At 42.5% G+C, this 17468-nt stretch overlaps 3 protein-coding genes across 7 annotated transcripts in view; 1 reads left to right on the top strand and 2 right to left on the bottom strand.

The window, feature by feature from the left end:
- SERCA (ATPase sarcoplasmic/endoplasmic reticulum Ca2+ transporting SERCA) overlaps nt 1-4734 on the top strand; it is a 44939-nt gene extending 40205 nt beyond the window's left edge. Inside the window, exon 11 of the mRNA XM_018028644.2 lies at nt 2675-4734. Within this exon, the coding sequence (XP_017884133.1) occupies nt 2675-2703 (29 nt within the window). The 3' untranslated portion in view covers nt 2704-4734. The remainder of the gene's footprint in view (nt 1-2674) is intronic.
- A 1318-nt stretch (nt 4735-6052) lies between these two features.
- On the bottom strand, nt 6053-9279 carry LOC108627410 (actin-binding Rho-activating protein). Of its 4 annotated transcripts, none has more exons than XM_018028632.2 (4): nt 9136-9279; nt 7364-7494; nt 7036-7285; nt 6053-6417 (listed from the first exon to the last, which is right to left on the bottom strand). In XM_018028632.2, the coding sequence occupies exons 1-4, from the start codon at nt 9151-9153 to the stop codon at nt 6310-6312; spliced, it is 507 nt and encodes a 168-aa protein (XP_017884121.1). In that variant the 5' UTR covers nt 9154-9279; the 3' UTR covers nt 6053-6309. The 4 variants fall into 4 exon arrangements, with proteins under 4 accessions (XP_017884121.1, XP_017884120.1, XP_017884122.1 ...); XM_018028631.2 differs by lacking the exon at nt 9136-9279 and adding an exon at nt 8019-8125; XM_018028633.2 differs by lacking the exon at nt 9136-9279 and adding an exon at nt 7701-7828.
- A 3859-nt stretch (nt 9280-13138) lies between these two features.
- Nucleotides 13139-17468, bottom strand: part of LOC108627409 (mediator of DNA damage checkpoint protein 1) — a 26988-nt gene continuing 22658 nt past the window's right edge. For both annotated transcript variants that reach the window (XM_018028630.2, XM_026815580.1), the window contains exons 6-9: nt 16817-17192; nt 16023-16176; nt 15395-15962; nt 13139-14804 (exon numbers count right to left, since the gene is read on the bottom strand). In XM_018028630.2, coding sequence (XP_017884119.1) covers nt 13662-14804; nt 15395-15962; nt 16023-16176; nt 16817-17192 — 2241 coding nt within the window. In that variant the 3' untranslated portion in view covers nt 13139-13661. The remainder of the gene's footprint in view (nt 14805-15394; nt 15963-16022; nt 16177-16816; nt 17193-17468) is intronic.

Raw genomic sequence — 17468 nt, 5'->3', positions numbered from 1 at the left:
TCTCTCTCTCTCTCGAGGTCCCGTTCTGTCGATGCCCCACTAATTTAGCGTGTCTTGTGTCAAAGTAACGTGGTCTACCTTTTGTATAGCGAGTCGTGGTAACAACGTTGCTCAGAGCATGTACTATATGAGGGAAGCAAGTGAAAAGTGAAAAAGTGTAGACGACGGTGAAAGACAGAGAGAGAACAATAGTTTCGGCCATTTTTGGGTCATTTTGGGGCCATTTTGGGTCATTTTGGGCCATTTTTGGGTCATTTTTGGGCCATTTTTGGGTGATTTTTGGGCCTGATAGTAGAGATGCAAACGACCAATCACGTGCGAGAGAGAAAGGTACCCAAAATATTTTCTCTTTCTTTCATCTTCGTCTGCACTGTCGCTGTAAGCTTGGTTCCTTTATATGGTATGTGCTCTGAGGCTCGGTGGTTCTCCTGGGCCGTTTAGTAGGAGTAACCGTAATAATTAATGGAGGCTGACGTTCAACGGCCTGGGTAGATGACCGATTTCGTTGTTTCGCTTGGACGTTTTGCGAGGTACTTGAATATTGTGTGGATTTTCTTTCTTACTTTCTTTCTACACTTGGTTTCCACCCGGCGAACGATATTTGCAAAATGAATATCAACGAGTGCCATCGGAACGGAAAGGAAAAAAAAGAGAAAAACACGGTTGGCCTTTGGCGAGAGCGATTCGAGCATCGATTCCAGAGTTTAAAGAGAAATTATTTTCATCAAATTGTCTATTTTCATCCTCGATCCGTGAATTTTACCACCGATGGGCGATAAACGGAGTCGGAGAAGGAACAGTTACCATAGGGAAGGTCGAATCGCTCGTCCAAAGGCCATTATAATCTAGAACGACGCCTTTCTGTGCGTCGTTCCTGCAGGAAGTACCTACATATTTCTAATGATAATAAGATAATATTAATAACGATTTAATAACTTAATAATAGAGAGTGCGATTACATTGAATGATCATTTTTTTAACGCATACTATAATCGCCACAGCACGTTGTGGCGAGCTGCGGTGTGATCACACTAATTAATCGGTCGGACGATCCATTAACTTGGGTGTGTTGTCGATTATGTACGGAGTCATTAGATCCCGGAGCTGCTCCGCAGGTATAGAAAATCTGGCACGTTCGTTTCTGTCACTGCGCATCGCTGCTATTTAGATTTAAACTTGTCACATTTTCTTGGTACCTGCTAGGCGAGTCCGGAATCCGACGAGCTGTACGTTAAAAAATTAATCGTAGATGACATCCAGAATAATCTACAGACGAAACAATATCGACGATTGTAAAAATTAGTATACGTCCTCATATGATTTTGAGTCGTTAACAGGTAATTGCAAGAGTAAAAACTGCAAGTGCTCGGTCCCAAGTGAAAGTAGATGGGCGTCGACCTGTGCAGTGCGTTTGCTCGTTGTAATAAAACAGAACAGGGAAAGGAATTAAGAAAGAATAAGAACGGTTATGTGTTACTAATGCGTGTTCGAAGTTTTCGATGATCGGCCTATTTAATAGTCTCGTTCGAACGTGTACGAACATCGAACACTTAATACAATGTGAACCGTGACAAGCGTTTTGCGATCGCTGAAATGCCTGTCCCCACCCCCCCCCGTTCCCGTCTCGTTGATCTATCACTTCTTCGTTTCCTGTTTCTCGAAAGAAGAAACAACGACAAACGAAATCCTTGAAAATCGTGCAACCAGAAGTATGGCGAACATACCGACAGTCATGGCCATTTATACTTCATGTCACCATGTCATTTTAGTGTTCCTCGAATTCGCTGTTTGACTTTTTTGCATGAATCCCATGGATCGATGAACAGAAAAGAAAGTTGTACACAATATACCAATATATAACTGTCGTGTTCGCCTGGAATGACCGAGAGATGCCTAATCGAGGGAGTTCGCCCCCGATACAATTTTTTTTGCTAACTCCTGCCTGCCTGGTGTGTGAAAACTGTTCGCTCAATGACCGGGGGAAGGACCCGCGCGTGGACCAATCAGGTAACAAGTTTCATTCTATCTACTGTTCTTAATATTGTCAAATATTAAACCCCTGCCATTGGAAACGTTACGACACGTGACTCTGACGATACCAGGACAGTGGAACCAATTGTAGCTTGCCCAGATATTATTTTATATTTTTTTTTTGAGGGGTTTATTCATCTGCAGTCTTTAGACCCAGGAAGTGCCTTCATTCCTATCTCCTAGACCTCCAGTCCTTCCTCTCTACTTTTTCCATCTCGCAGAGTGATGCCTATGGAGCGGAGAAGGAGGCTTCAGTAGGTAAACCCAGTGGGATAAATCCTACCTAAAAAAAACCCATCCTGAGATGGTTTGGGGTCTTGGGTGTCCATTCCCTTTGGGTGTCAAGGTCATTGTCTTAGGCTTAGACACCTAATTTGAACGGTGACCTTGTTTAGTGAGGTACAACACCTAAGCTAAAGTGTCACAAGCCACCCATCCAGGTACTGATCGCCCAAGGTGCCAACCTGCCAGCTCCCCAAAGCGTCGATTATATTTTTTTACATCGAATCTTAGGCTACATGATGACCAACAGTACTTGACTATTCAAATCAGACTGAAGGACGCACAGACTGAACACGTAACCCACCACGCCATGATTATGAATTGTTAGGATTGACCGATGGTACGTGTGATATGTTTGCAGTGGCACCGCCCGTGACGCCGCCGAAATAAACCTCGGGAATGCGATAGGACGAAAAATCGACACCAGTCCGGAACACAAAGAACATCGTCAGAATGGCACTTGAACACCACCCACCCAAGCAACAACCCGCAAGCTGACCGATGGGATCGAGCGGAATTTAAAAAAAGAAAAAATAAGATAGAGAAAAACGAAAAAAAATTACCACGTACAACATAAAAGAACGCAGTCGCATACGATGCAGAGAGGAGGAGCAGAGATAAAAAATTGGGCGCGTTTCCCTTTAAGAAAGGGTTTACCCGTAATTATCGGTAGAACGAGTATGGCGAGTTATACTTTTTTTCGTTTAAGGTTTCGCGGACATGGGTGTTGTTGATTTTCATTCGAGAAATCGTATCGCTCAATTGTCTCGATTTGAAAAAAAGACGTTTAGTTAAAACATAGGCTGTGTTATTCGAGCTGCAGGTGTCGTTGTTTGTTATTTAAACTAGCAGGGCTAGCTCGCTCGCTAAAGAAGTATACCTGATACCCGTTAAAGAATTTCGCTATACTCGTTCCACCGATTCTGCTCAATATATAGTGACCTCGCCCTAGTAGAGGGCTGTTCAGGGATTAAAGAGACAAATCCACGGGGAGGGGAGGGGGGCTTAGGAGGTTAGGTCCATCCAACGCGGTGCGTTCTTTCGCATAGATAAAATATTTGAAGCCAAGCTTCGAAAAGAGGGAGCGTTGTAAAAAAAATATATATATATATATAAAAAAAAACGAACGTCTGATCGGAGCAGCTTGCCGCTTTCCCCGAAGCTTAGCCGTTTGGGAGGATCGAACAGACGCGGCAAAATTCCTCTGCCGGGCGCGAATCAGAGAAATCGTAAAAAAAATAAAAGGTATGAGAATTCGTGTAGGAAGGGAAGACGGGAGAAGGAGCAAGCCGGAAAGGCGGGCGAGCAGGAAGAACTCGCGGGATGGAGGAGGGGAAACAAGTCGAGGAGACGATTTTTAGTAGGGATCGAAGAATTATTGTAACGCGCGAGGACAAGTGAAACCCCCCGACCCTCCCGAATTTACACCCCCCCCCCGATTTCCCGGCTGATCATCGCGCCACGCACTGCCGCTGCTTTTCCGTTTCGTCTGCGAGATTTCGGGAGCTCCATCTTGTAAGTTTTTCGCGCGTTCCTCGTCTAGCGGACGGTACGCGTGTCCGCCAGTGCCGACGCAACGTCGGTGAACCAGACACTGGGGGATCTAAGTGATTTAAAACGAGAAACCAAGAACGACAAACTAATTTTAGGGTTCTCCTGTTTTTAGAGCTGCGTACGAAGGGAACGTTGATTCTAGTGGTTATTAATATTCTTTAACGTTGATAGAGTTTCTTCCGATTGACACTTATTTTATTTTCCTTTCAAGCGATTACCGAAAGTTACTGTGAATGTCGTTGGTTTGTTAATCGAACAGGGAACGTGTTATTTATTTTCTTCTTGCGAGTAATTTCTTCATTTCCCTCCCCCCCTCCATCTTCCGTTCCTGCAAGCCAGCTCGTCGTCGGTCTCTGCCTTTCCTCCCCTGTCCCCCCTCGGAACTACTATTCCCCTCAAGGATCGATCCTCGTTATTGGAATAACGAGTTTAAGATAATGGAGGAAAATAAAATCGAACATAATCCGTTTTATCGGGAGAGGAAACGCGCGGGTCTGCTGACACCGAAACGAGGGCACCGGCGCGTGGCAGAAATCGGAGAAGCGTTACCTCCCCTTCGTCGTTGGACCGATTGGTGTTTCACGACGAATAACGAATCAAATAAAAAAATATTTCTGATCGGTGACGTAAATTTCAACGGATTCCTCCTGGGAGCCTTGGAACGCTGGCGAAACTTACGCCATCTACAGAAGAAGAAAGGGGATAAAATCAAAAAACAATCGTGGAAGTTGGCGAGATTGAAAAATACTGTAAATACAAAAGAGATCGCACGTTGTCGTGACGTTTAAACAGAAATCGATTATTATTATTATTATAATATACATATATTAACGGTTAAGAGACATTAAATATATATATATATACATATACATATATTTTTCTTCACGAAGGAAAGCGCACAGACGGGCGCCTCTCGAGCGAGAAGGATTCGACGAGACGGTCACACCTGGACATCCTCGTTTCCCGCCTTCTTTCAGAAGTTAACCTCTCTTCCACCGTCGTTCCTCTTTTCAGCAATCGGGAACAACGTCTTCCCTCGATCTTCCTATTAAGACTGACAAAATATTCGTTTCCTTTTTGGTTGGACTACGAAGAGGTGAAGCTGGAATCGAATCGGTTGCTCCTAACCTGTAGGACACAATCGTCGCCATTTTTTTTTAATCCCGCTACTTCGAGAGCCGAGGAAAGCTTCTAGAAAGATCCTAACGAACGTTTGTTTCATGACTCGAAGGAGAGAAACCGTGTAGTAAAGTGGCAATAAATAAATATCTTACAAACTGTATTCGCAAGATACTATAGATAAGTTTACACTGTTGGCCGGTAGCGCAATCTACGTAATTTTTAAACACTACAAGCTGTGTCGTATTACTAATGCAACGATGTTTCAATTGATCATTCTCTTATATCTTCTCTTGTCTTTCTACATACATATGTATTCTGTCACCCCGTTATCGTATTTTAAAAGTGTCTCTGCTTGAAGAGAAATTATCCAATTTAGATTGTAAGTAATAATGTTTAAAGAAAGATGGATCAATTTGCATAGTCATTTCTCATCCCCTGTTGTAACAATGTCAGCGGGCGTTGCCTAATCATTCTCGCTCGAATCGTCCGAGGCGGAGTACACTCGAGAACTTCGTTACATATTCTTCTGATAAACGGCAGCAAACCTTGCGTTATTTTTAATGTTGTACATGAACTCTGTACGAATAAAGATTTGGAAAAGATGGCGTCGAGACCGATCCCAATTCTCCATTCTGTTAAAAAATATTCCAATTAGGGACAACTTCGTACAGGGAGAAAAATAGAACTCCAGTCATTTTTAAAAAGTCTTCATTCTAAATTTATAGAGATATTACGTATACAAGGGGGGGAGGGGGACACTTAAAAATGGCCACCTGAATAATTTTGCTCCTATTAGTGACAGAAAAAAATGCATACAGTCAAAATTATTTGGTATCGAGGGACTGATCATCAGTTTTTTGGTAGGTGGAGGCGTCAAGGAGATATGAAGGTCATCCCTATTTTTTTACTTACATCCTGATAAGAGTATTTCAAGACAAATACAATGTCCTACTGTGAAGGTCATTCGTGGTCTAAGTTAAGCCAATTGTGATGGAAAATAGTCAAATTTCCCTCTGTTTAAAAATATTTCAAGTACTAATTTCGAGATAAAAGTAGAACTCCATTACTTTTTTTTTAAAAAAAACTTCTTTATTCTAAATCTATAGATATCACATAATACATATAATTGTATTTGCTCTCAACGATCAACGCTGACTCAGCCTCAGTCATTCTCGTCTCAGGCATACTCGAATAAAAATTAGAAACTATACAACGAGGCTCGCGTTACGTAATAACGGCGTGACAATAAATACAGGGTAACGCGATTAACAGGATCTCCGCAATGGAATTATTCGTTGGTGAGCGGAAGATCAATTAACGTTAAGTCATCTGCGTCTGCAACGCGATCTCTTGTACTCGCTGGTTGCACAATTCGCGGATCTCCTGGATCGGCTTTATCAGGAAAATTGGCACGTCGTCGTCCCGCCTCTGCAATCACCATCAACTCGATTAATAATCACAGACGATCATACTACATACAATGTACATACATAGTAAATGTCCTCATTTCTGTTCATATCACAATTTCCTTTCACTGACTTTTATATATATAATATATAATATTCATATAATAATAATTATATATTATATAATAAATAGAATGTTTATATATATAATATATAATATTCATATAATAATAATTATATATTATATAATAAATAGAATGTTTAAATATGTATCTATATTATAATATATAAGCTTCTCCCCGCCTGTCGCAGGTCTGCTGTCCTCAGCTAGGCCCTCCGGGTTGCCCTTGCTAAGGCGCACACACACAGGCACACATACAAATACTCTTTAGTAGTAATGGACTAACTAGGCTGTCCGGATGGGTTGCCCTTCCTAAGGCACACACACAGACGCACATGCAAATTTAGTAGTAGTGGACTAGCCAGGATGGACACTCATACAAATGTCCTTTAGTAGTGGATTATATATACATAATTTATCTATATATATATTATTTTATATGGGATTTTAATTAGAAATTGTGAGATGAACAAAAACATTTACTATAATCCCATAAAATATGGCAATTTAAGAATTTACCTGGAAGAGAACCTCGCCTTCGAAGTCGACGAATTTCTGTTTCCTGGCCCTCAACAGAAGACCGACGCATTTGTCGCTGATGTGGGTGTAGATATTAAATAAATCGCCGAACGTGATCGCGATGATCTCTGGGTGGTCCCGGCACGGTGTGCCCTCGGTATGAATGATCTGGCAGAGTTCGAGCACCTCCTTCAAGATGTGCGCCGTGGCTTTCCGGCCACGGATGTCAGTCAGAGACCCAGCCTGCGGTCTGAAACAGATCGAACGTCGAAATTAACAAACCTGTCTTCATTCAGCGATTGTTCGTCATTATCTTCATTTCCCTCACCTGCCATACTCCTCCTTTGAGAATTTCTGTTTCTCAAGGTTCAGGCCTGAGGTGAATGGATTTTTGCTCTGGGTGTCTTTGTGCTTATTGGCGTACTGGTTAAACATCGCCACCTTGTCGCTCAGCGATTCCTGTAACGTAAACGCAGCCATTTAAATTCTGAAGTTCGCCCAATGGACTTTTAGATTATTTCTCTATCGATCATTCTTTTATTTACTCGGCTCTGTTCATTCAGTTGGTATATCTCGAAATTAGAAACACGTCATGTGTCAAACAAAATCATTGAAGACATCGAAGAGGACACTGCGTACTTAATAAGAAGTACAAATGAAACTACCTGTAGTTAGCCTAAGGCAAAAGACACTTCGTGATCAGTAAAGAATAAATTTGTCAACGAGGCTTTGAACGAAGAAGAGGTAAACGAAGAAACATGGAAGAAAGTTGATGGAGGACTGACATCGCGCGTTGCTGGAGACTAGAAGAGGCTTCTAATCCCCTGTAGATCCGAGTGGGAAAGTATCCGTCACGAGTAATCGCGAAAGCAGCTTGAAAACATTGCGCATTTACAACTAGTCTAATTTAATAACAGAACTTTCAACGCTTCCTCTAGCAATGGTAAAAAAGAGTTCATCCAGGTGGCACGTGACAGGCTTACTTCTATCGAGGAATCCGAATCTAGAGAATCGTCGAGTTCTTCCGACATTTTAACTCCGAATTTCAAGATGTGTCAAGCAGCGAAGATGCAATGCAACTGTTAAAAAGGCAACGACGTTACTGGTAGCATGGTGGAAGAATGTTGGACGCTAGCCAACCTTGGACCGTTTAAAGAGCGGACCTGGCCATAAAAGACATCTGGATGGCAGAGTGACAAATTTTCGCGAACGCGCATATCTGACACGTGAAGTCGTTTTCGTGAATCAAGAAAAACGACCTCCTAATGGTGCCACGCGAGCACCGTCCCACGCGATCCCTACCAAAAATTTAGTCGACGTCACGACATTCTAAAAGATATTAGAAACTTTATGAGATTCCAGTGAAGGTATTCTCATAAAACGAAGATAGGCATCTCTCTCAGAGCTACTATTACAATTTTCTAATTAAGAGACGAGTTAAAATCTTGAAGGAAGTCAATAGTTCTACTGCAAGGACCTAACGAAGTGCGTGATGAGTGCCTGGAAAGGCGTATTTATGATTTGAACCATTTTGTCTGATCCATAAGTGACGCACTCTTCACGAAATCCCTCTGAGAGCAAACTATCAAAATTTTCTAATTAACATCAGACAACCTAATCAAAATCTTGAAGAAAGTCAATAATTCTACTGCAAGGACCTAACGAACTGCGTGACGAGTGCCTGGAAAGGCGTATTTATGATTTGAACCATTTTGTCTGATCCATAAGTGACGCACTCTTCACGTAACGTCCACAAATCTTCATGGTACGCAAACGCAAGTACACAAAAATAAAATGTTTATAAATTTTTGTAGATAGGCAACACTAGTTGACCAAAATGGCCATATTGACTATTCCCCCTCACGGATAGAACTTCACCCCCCTGCGTCTATAAAATCAGTCTTTAGGTCCATGGTTTAGTGTTAAGGATGGCACGTTGAAAATTGCAAAATAAATCCCAAGGTGGAAGAGACATGGTTGAGAAATGGACAAAGCAATAGAGGCGTTCAGTAGTACAGATCGACGCTTGGTCAGTCAAGTTCACTGCCAAGGCTACGATGTCCGCGTAAGCCGAGAGAGTCCGAGGCACAGAATACTCACATGCATGACTGAAGACATCTGCTTGGCCTTGGAAAACTTCAATCACAAACTACTGGAGAAGAGATATAATAACTAAACTGTAATACTGGTATTCAAGGAATTGGAGACGTCGCTCTCTCGATCGCGAGTTATCTTCGCGTTTCTCCCGTGTTAATGCACGGCGTCGGGACGCCGCGCGTCTTTTTATAAGATACCTGCTACGTCAACAGGCTCCCACCAACGAATTCCGGCTGGGCCGAAATATTTCCCACGTTTCCGTGCCAATTCCGCGGCAACCAGGCAACCGGAAATCGTCTACCCTTTTCCCATCGACTCAACGACCAGACAATTTTCGGCCATCTTAAAAAATACGTCGGTTTACTGATAAGTTCAACTTCACCAGGAATTCAATTCTTTATCTTCAGTATCACGATGGCAAACATGTTTATTTACAGTCTCTTCATCATCGAGCCTTGGTCAAAGCCTCGTTTTACGTAGAACGTCAATTTTCGAAGATCAAGGTCACTCCAAGGTCGTGTTATTATTTTGTACGTGCGCATTTGTACCATTAGGACATCCTGAATGTATTTTTCGATACACTACAATAATAAAAAATGTAGTTAGGTGAAGAACACCGATGACCTTGACAATTCTGAAAGAAATGACCTTCAGAGAAGGACATCCTTGCCGGATATTGATCCTTAGACATTATGCACACTACTTAAAGGATACTTTTCACAATAAGCTGAAGAGATATGTAGTTGGCCTTACTTAAAATGGCTACCTTGAAGTGGATAATTGCAAGTAACCCCCTGACATCGATGAGGACCAAAGACTAAGCCAGTAAACACAAAGACTAAAGTCATTACGAAGATGATTAGGGAAGAAATGAAGAAAACATTCTTACGGGATGACATTTTATTAATAAACGATCGTTCATTCAACAATTCGTAGATTCACGTTTGCCAAACACTCTTTGAGGAAGCCAGCGTTCGGAATTCGTCTTGGAAAAGAAAACACACAAACGAACGGAATTTAATTTCCGTCCTAGCCCCCGAGACTTTCAGCTAATTTTAAATCCAATAGAATTCCAGTCGCTGCACATGGCCACCAGTTAACGCGCATTTCATCAACTACATACATACATACATACACACTGTGCCTGTATCGTATAATTGTCGTCGATCACTCTTTCCCATTCATGCGTATCGAATTTCGTTTGATCGGCTCGTTAAGAGGTTCGTAGAACGCGAGGTCCGCTCGACACGTGCCTCATTCACGAATCCCCGAACGGGTTCCAAGTCTCGCTGGCATTCGGACAACGGCGAGGGCATTCCGATTCGATTCGGTATCCGTTTTATCGACAATACCCGAGAGTAAGAGTGGGCGAGGGACACGGCGCGATCTGATTTATGCCCGTCTCAACGTTCCTTAATGTCCGATCTAGCTCGTATATCGTCGCCATGTCAGTGACAAACCGTCCGCGGTGCGAAGTTAATTCGGGAGAGAGGCGATCCTTTCCTCGTTAACGGAATCGGCTAACCCGTTCCGAATTGGCACCGATTTTCCGCGACGGATTATTTCCTAAATCGTCAGCAGGACGTCTCGTGATCACCTGGCGCCAATTACGAATACTTTTCGTAGAAAAATAATTTGCAAAAATTCCTGGACTTTTTTTTACTATAGTTGCGATCGGACTTTCGGTTAACTGACCCACGCAACGCTTCATTCAACGTGAATCACGAGCGCGGCTGTAAACAGACGGCCTACGTACGCGGATTCTATTGAAAACTTGCGAATTCTGACGCATCGCAGGTAAATTTAGTGTAACGTCGTCCTCGAAATAACTAGGAGCCACTTGCGCGCTCGTACGGAATCCGGTTATCGTTCTTCCCCGACTACGACGCCGTCGTTGACGTAGACGTTCATTGATTCTCGCGACGCGATGTCTAATTCCGCGTTTCCGGCCCGCGACCACCACCTTTTACGGCTTCGCGACCGTTTTCTTCTTTCGAGCTAAAAGAAGAACCGGCAAACACCTGTTGCGTCTCGAGTAGTTGCTTTGTCTTCCTAAAGTCAAGCTTTATCGATCCCTTGAAGTATTTTAACGAGTCTGACTCGTGATCAGAATTTTGTATCACATTTCTCATGAATTTTGTACCAAATGTACCATGAATAGTCGAAATCTTGATCAGAATTTCATGATAAACTTGGACATCACGTGTCAGACTTCAGATCTCTGTCCTCATGTCCAATGAGAATGTGCAAAGTTTGCTACGAGCATGAAAAGTGGCGGGAAACGACCTGGTAAGACAAGGGATTAATCTGGACAGGATTTGTGCTTTTTGGATCAGCTCCATTGTCTATTATAAAACTAGGGATTCCCAATAGGTTTTTTGAAGAATAGATCCTTTTAAAAGAGGAGTATTTTAATTTTATTAATAAGCTTTTTGGAATCAATGGATTCTTGATTATGCTCGTTGGATGATGAACTAATTTATCACTATTGATATAGTTTATGCAGTGACGAGCACTCTAAATCCATCTAAGTAAGAGCATTCTTGCTCATCTTGACTTCTGGTCTTAGTTACTCATTCTTTTCCTAGTATTCCTATTCCTCCCCTGTTTTGGCCATTTTCTCTTTTTAGAAGAATAGTACTTACATAGTTTATTCAGCGAAACATACCTGAAATCTATGTAATAAGTAAGAACAGTTTTACTCATCTTCACTTCTGGTCTTACCTACTCATCCTCTTCCTAGTATTTCTATTCCTCCCCTGTTTTGGCCATTTTCTCTTTTTAAAGGAATACTTTTCTGTTTTTGAATTACCTTACTTTTCTGTTGTTAATGAGTTCTTTTTGCAATCAATGGAATCTTGATTATATCTGATGGATGACGAACTGATTTAGCACTATTGACATGGTTTACTCAGTGACAAACACCCTAAATTTGTATAACAATAAGTAAGAACAATCTTACTCATCTCAACTTCTGGTCTTACCTACTCATCCTATCCCTAGTATTCCTACTCCTCTGTTTTAGCCATTGTACCTCGATTACTCATAGTGACTAATTATAAAAACAACAAAAATTGCACAGTTAGACAGATTTCCAAAGTCCATGCTAGCTTACAGAGCTACGTCTAATAAAGTCCTGTAGTTTCAATTTAAGATCTGTTATATTTAATTCCAGACCTGGAGTTCATACCAATAAATGGGACCTCTTGATCACCATTGACCCCCTTGAAAATTTCATCGACCCTTGGTAATCCCTGTACTAAATCTCATTTATGAAGCATTTATTGTTCGACCTTCGGAACGGCTACTCCTACGTAGAAATTCTTTCACCCCTACCACAAGCTTTGAATACGATTCAGCGTGAAAACAGACGGAGTCAGAATACGAACACGTGCACGATATAAATAATTCCAAAACACGTTCCTGCAGTCGTACTGCGTCCAAATGAACTGCGAGGCTGTCAGGGATTCTTCTGATTATCCTACGAAAAATATTACCAACAAATCGTTGTAATTAATAATTAAAAGAAAATTGCTATTATTAGAAATGTGATAAGTGCTTCCTGACGATTTCCCAAATTGCGCAGCGAATTCGACGGAGGGTTTGGCAGCGGACATCGGAACCCGAGGTAATTAGGCGAATCCGCGTCAGTCGATTACATAATCGCGACGTATTCGAGTCATAAAATTGGTGAGATGACACTTTCCCGAATGGCGAAACGAGGATTGCTCATCGCGAGGAAGCTTGGTTATAAATAAATCTCGGTGAAAGAGCAGTTAAACAGCCGAAAATCGAACCGATTTCGGCTATTTTTCCATATAAAGTGAAATAATTCCCAAACTATGGCCTGGATCAAAATTGTACGTATCACACAGTCTTCAGACAGTCGAGACGAGAAAATTCAGCACGAAAAACCCATGATAATCGGCGTAGAAACAAGATTTTTTGACATTTAGTCGAAAACAGCCAGAAAAGCCTTGGGTGGTTTTCATAAATACCAGTAAAATAATTGTAAAATATAAAATATTTTATTGTGAATATATACAAATCGTTTTGAAACATGTGTTTGTCGGTTTTACAAATTTATATTTGTCCGATCGTTTGTCTTGGAAAAGTAAGCTCGACCGGGGAAGGCCGATAGCTGGCGCCTAAACAAGGTCGCGCGACGATTTACAATCTTTCGTTCGACGACCTGGCTCGAAATTCGTACTCGATGACGACCAGACAATGATACGTGCGCTTATGTACGATTAGTGATTAGTTCGAACATTCCTTACCTTCATACAATTTATGTCTTACACTCTAGAAGCTTAAATAATATTCTAAGGTACTAAGTGACGGTAGAAAAAGCTATTGAAATCGTTCAATCGAATCATAGATCGTAGAACCATGCGCGTTCCCGGACTCACCCTTATCGGGTCTCGAACGTTCCATCCACCCTCCGCGAATCGTAGCACCATTGGTAGAAGTGCACGTTTCTCCGGTCCCACTCGATTTCACCGCACGCTCCAGCGCGAATCGACGGGACCCTATCCAACAAACGGGAAGGGCGGATAGGCAACCGGTGGAGGATAGTAAGCCGGGAAGGGGGAGACGGTTGGGTGGATAGGGACAGTGGTCGTAACATACGTAGTGATTTCTGTGGGTACCACTCGACTTGAGAACAGAGTGGTATACGCCGTCTTGGCACCGAAGGTTAATTTCAATATTCTCGAATCCGAAACTGTGGCTAGAGTCTGAGTTATCAAAGGGGAGCTAGTGATCGTGAACTGCGGCTGCTGTTGGGGGAACAGCGGTAATTGCGGTGGCAATTGCGGCTGTATTTGAGGCTGGGGTAGGACAGGAGCGATCGTGGACGTTCCGTACTCGTAAGATGTCCGAGGAACGGTACCAACGGGCCTGGACAACGTCGAGTAGATCGTGTTCCCGTTGTTCACCACCGGAATCACGTGGGACTCGTACAGCGTGTCGAGGACCACCACAGGCCTCGAAGTGGTGATCACTTGTGGCTGTGGTTGTCCGAAGTATTTAAGCAGAGCCAGTTGATCAGGGGTCAATTGTGGTTCGGTGGTACTACTACTGGTGTCAGATTTCGTTTTCGATGGGGAAATGGATTTAAACGGTTCCAAATCGGAGTCCATATCACTGCTCGGTGCGACTACTCTCTTCGGTATGTCATCGTCGTCGCGATCGTCGTCGCCGACGTCTAACTCCAAATGTAACTCGCTTCCTGCTTCGTCCAGCTTCGAATTGAACTCGTTCAACGCCTTACTGGGTATGAACTGATAAACGTCCATCGGTGGCAATGTCTTCGTGGCAGTCACCACTCGTGCTATGTTGTAAGTTTGCACTAGAGTTAATTTCGTGGTCGTATTACCGCCGTGGACCACTGGAAGCAGGTGGGTTTTTAATAAAGTTTGAGTAGTGGAGAACGTCTCGGTTACGGTCTCTAGTGGCGGTGTTGCTTGACCGGATTCTAGGGTTATCGCTGGTAAGGTAGCAACGGCTGAGTCTAAAGGCAGCGTCGTTTCATACGCAGCAGCTGTGTTCGCTAGAATGTTCTCGGTTAAAGGCTCAGAGGCTAAGATCGTGCTTGAAGGATCTATGGTTGCGAAGGATTTCTTTTGCGTTGAGGTTACCGTGATGTAACGGGTATTCCTTAATGTTCCCACCTGCAACAATAATACAGGTCAATTTTAAATCGCTTAGGTTTAGCAAATGTCAATTTCTACTCACTGACTTCTTTTTATATATAATTTTCTGTAATATATAAATTTTTATAATCTAAATATAAATATATAAAGTATATAATAAGGTTTGGGATCTTATCAGTGAGCAGAAATTGGGATAGGGTGGACAGGAATTTATCTAGAATCTTCAGTGAACAGAAATTGAGACATTTACTGTATAAGGATCGTATTCTGCTACCCAAATTAAAACGAAATCACTCGAAAGTTCTATAGAAGTTCGACATCTTGCTGATTTACCGAGTAATCAGGTTACATTTTTTAAATGTTGGGTGAGTACATCATTTTTTTCTAGCTACGAGTCTGTCTCAAGTCTCAATCGTATTGATTAACGCCGATCAACTGTCCGGCGTACAACGATGCAAGTCGGGTTGCCTGATTTAGGCGCAGAAGCACAATCTTCATTTCTCACTAACTAATTAATGAAGTCTTAAACGTAATTTCGTCACTCTTGGTTTTTGTCTTCTTTTGGGTCGTCGAATACTATCGTAGGTTTTCACTTTGTATATTCCTACCTGGAAAGTGTATGGCGATTTGATAGTAGCTATCTCGAAGTAAACGTCGCTGGAGTCAGCAGCCGTGGAGATTTCTACATTAAGCGTCTCAACCGGTAAGATTTGCTCGGCGTGTTGATCTTGAACACTGACGCTGGCCACATCCTCGCTTTCACTCGGATCCAATTCATCGTCGATTACACCTTCTTGAATTTTTCTCTGAGCCGCTTGACCGGTCGTCGCGGTTGTCGCTGTTGTCGACGTAGAAACGGACGAGGCTGTGGTTTTCCCATCGTCGAGGTTGATCGAGCTTTCAGTCGTACCGGTTTCTAAAGTAGAGCGTTGCTCCTCTTCAACGTCGACCTGCTTACGAATCGCGATCCTGGGTTTAGGCGTCGTCTTGTAAGACCAGCGACCCTGGGTTCGCGGGAGCTTCAGTTTCGGCACTGGATTCGGGCTCACCGGTTGTTGATCGTTTTTGTTTTTATTAATTTGCTTCGAAGGCAAACTTGGTTGATTCCCTGGTCGGAAACCACTACGACGTCGCGTGACGGGTGGTTCCGTTGTCGTCGTCGGTGGACTGCGATTTCTACAAAAATTTCCAATCTCTCAATCATGTATTAGATAACAAAATGAACGCCATACTAACTTGTAACCCGATCTGGGAGTGGTGCTGCTTCGATTTTTATTCGGTTTCGTCTGCACTTCTCCACTGGCGTCGTAATCGTCGTTGATCTTGTTTCGAAACTTCGGACGCAACGAATTCGGATTAGCATTCTTCCTGGTGCTCCTCACCGTGGAACCTAAATCCGATATCCCATCTTTAGAATGAATGCTTCCTATTAAGTTGGGGAATAAGTTCATAGCGTTTTTATAATTTCTTTTATTTTACAACGATTTGTTTGCTGTTTGGCAACGGGTAAGTATTCATTCGATAGAACTCTTTCTGCTCTACAAAACTATGTTAATTGTATTTTTGAGTTATTTAATTTTTTATTAGTTTTCAGGCTTAGAAATGGAATACCCAGGAGGCAAAAATCAACATTTTCGACACCTGCTCTTCTTTGCTTTTCATCGAGGTCAAAAAGCTGCCGAAGCAGCCCGGGACATTTGCGACGTGTATGGAGAAGGTGTCATAGGCGAGTCTACAGCACGGAAATGGTTTGCAAAGTTAAAAAATGGCGACTTTAACGTCGAGGACTCGTCCCGCAGCGGAAGGCCTTCTGAATTCGATGAAGAACGTCTCAAATCACTTTTGAAGGAGAACGGTCGCCAAACCAGTCGTGAATTGGCGGAAAAAATGAACTGCGATCATAAAACGATTCTATAATTGATTAACTTATTGATATAATTATTGTTTTTTGTTTAAATAAAAGTCTTCGGTAAAAACGCTACGAACTTATTCCCCAAACCAATATATACGTGGCAAACGGAGACTCTCACCAGGCGCGTTGAACAGGACTTCCAATGGTAGCGAGGATTCTTCTTGCTGATTCGTAGGAGTGGGTTCTAGTTGCGGTTTCAGCTTTCCTTGCTGCGGTCCAATGGTTTTCAAGATCCGCTGCGTGCTGCTGGGACGGATCTTACCTTCGGGAATCGGTGGGGTACCGGAGAGTATTCTTGATGAGCTCTGAAGCACCTGGGCGTATTTCCCGTTTATGTATGTACCGATCACGCTCGTCTCGTGGACGGTGGTCAGTCCGTCTTTAACGATGGTGCCACCGAGTTTCGTCACGAGACCTGTTGGGTTCTCCTTGTCCCTTCGGCTCGTGGGCCTTGGCTTCGCCTGAGCTTTCGAAGATGGCCTCAAGTTGATCAACTGTAAGAGTTTGCGTTTCATATTTAGATATATATAAAGATGTTAAAAAGAAATCAGACGTCGGAAGAACAATGATAATAATAAATAGCTACGTGCTAAAAAGTATAGAAGGAAATATTCAATTAATTATTGACGCTGGCGAAATGTATTTTATACAGAAGTTGTAGCTATTGACGTGCTCTACACGAAAAGTTTTATGTATTTTTCTTCTAATTTGAGTATTTAACGAGTTAAGTATGATTATTTGGCATTTTATTGATGTTGACCAAATCCGAC

This window comes from Ceratina calcarata, unplaced genomic scaffold (assembly GCF_001652005.2).
Source record: "Ceratina calcarata isolate Rehan_Ccalc_2016 unplaced genomic scaffold, ASM165200v1 scaffold470.2, whole genome shotgun sequence".
Lineage (NCBI taxonomy): Eukaryota > Metazoa > Arthropoda > Insecta > Hymenoptera > Apidae > Ceratina > Ceratina calcarata.
This window is presented reverse-complemented; position numbering and strand designations above follow the sequence as displayed.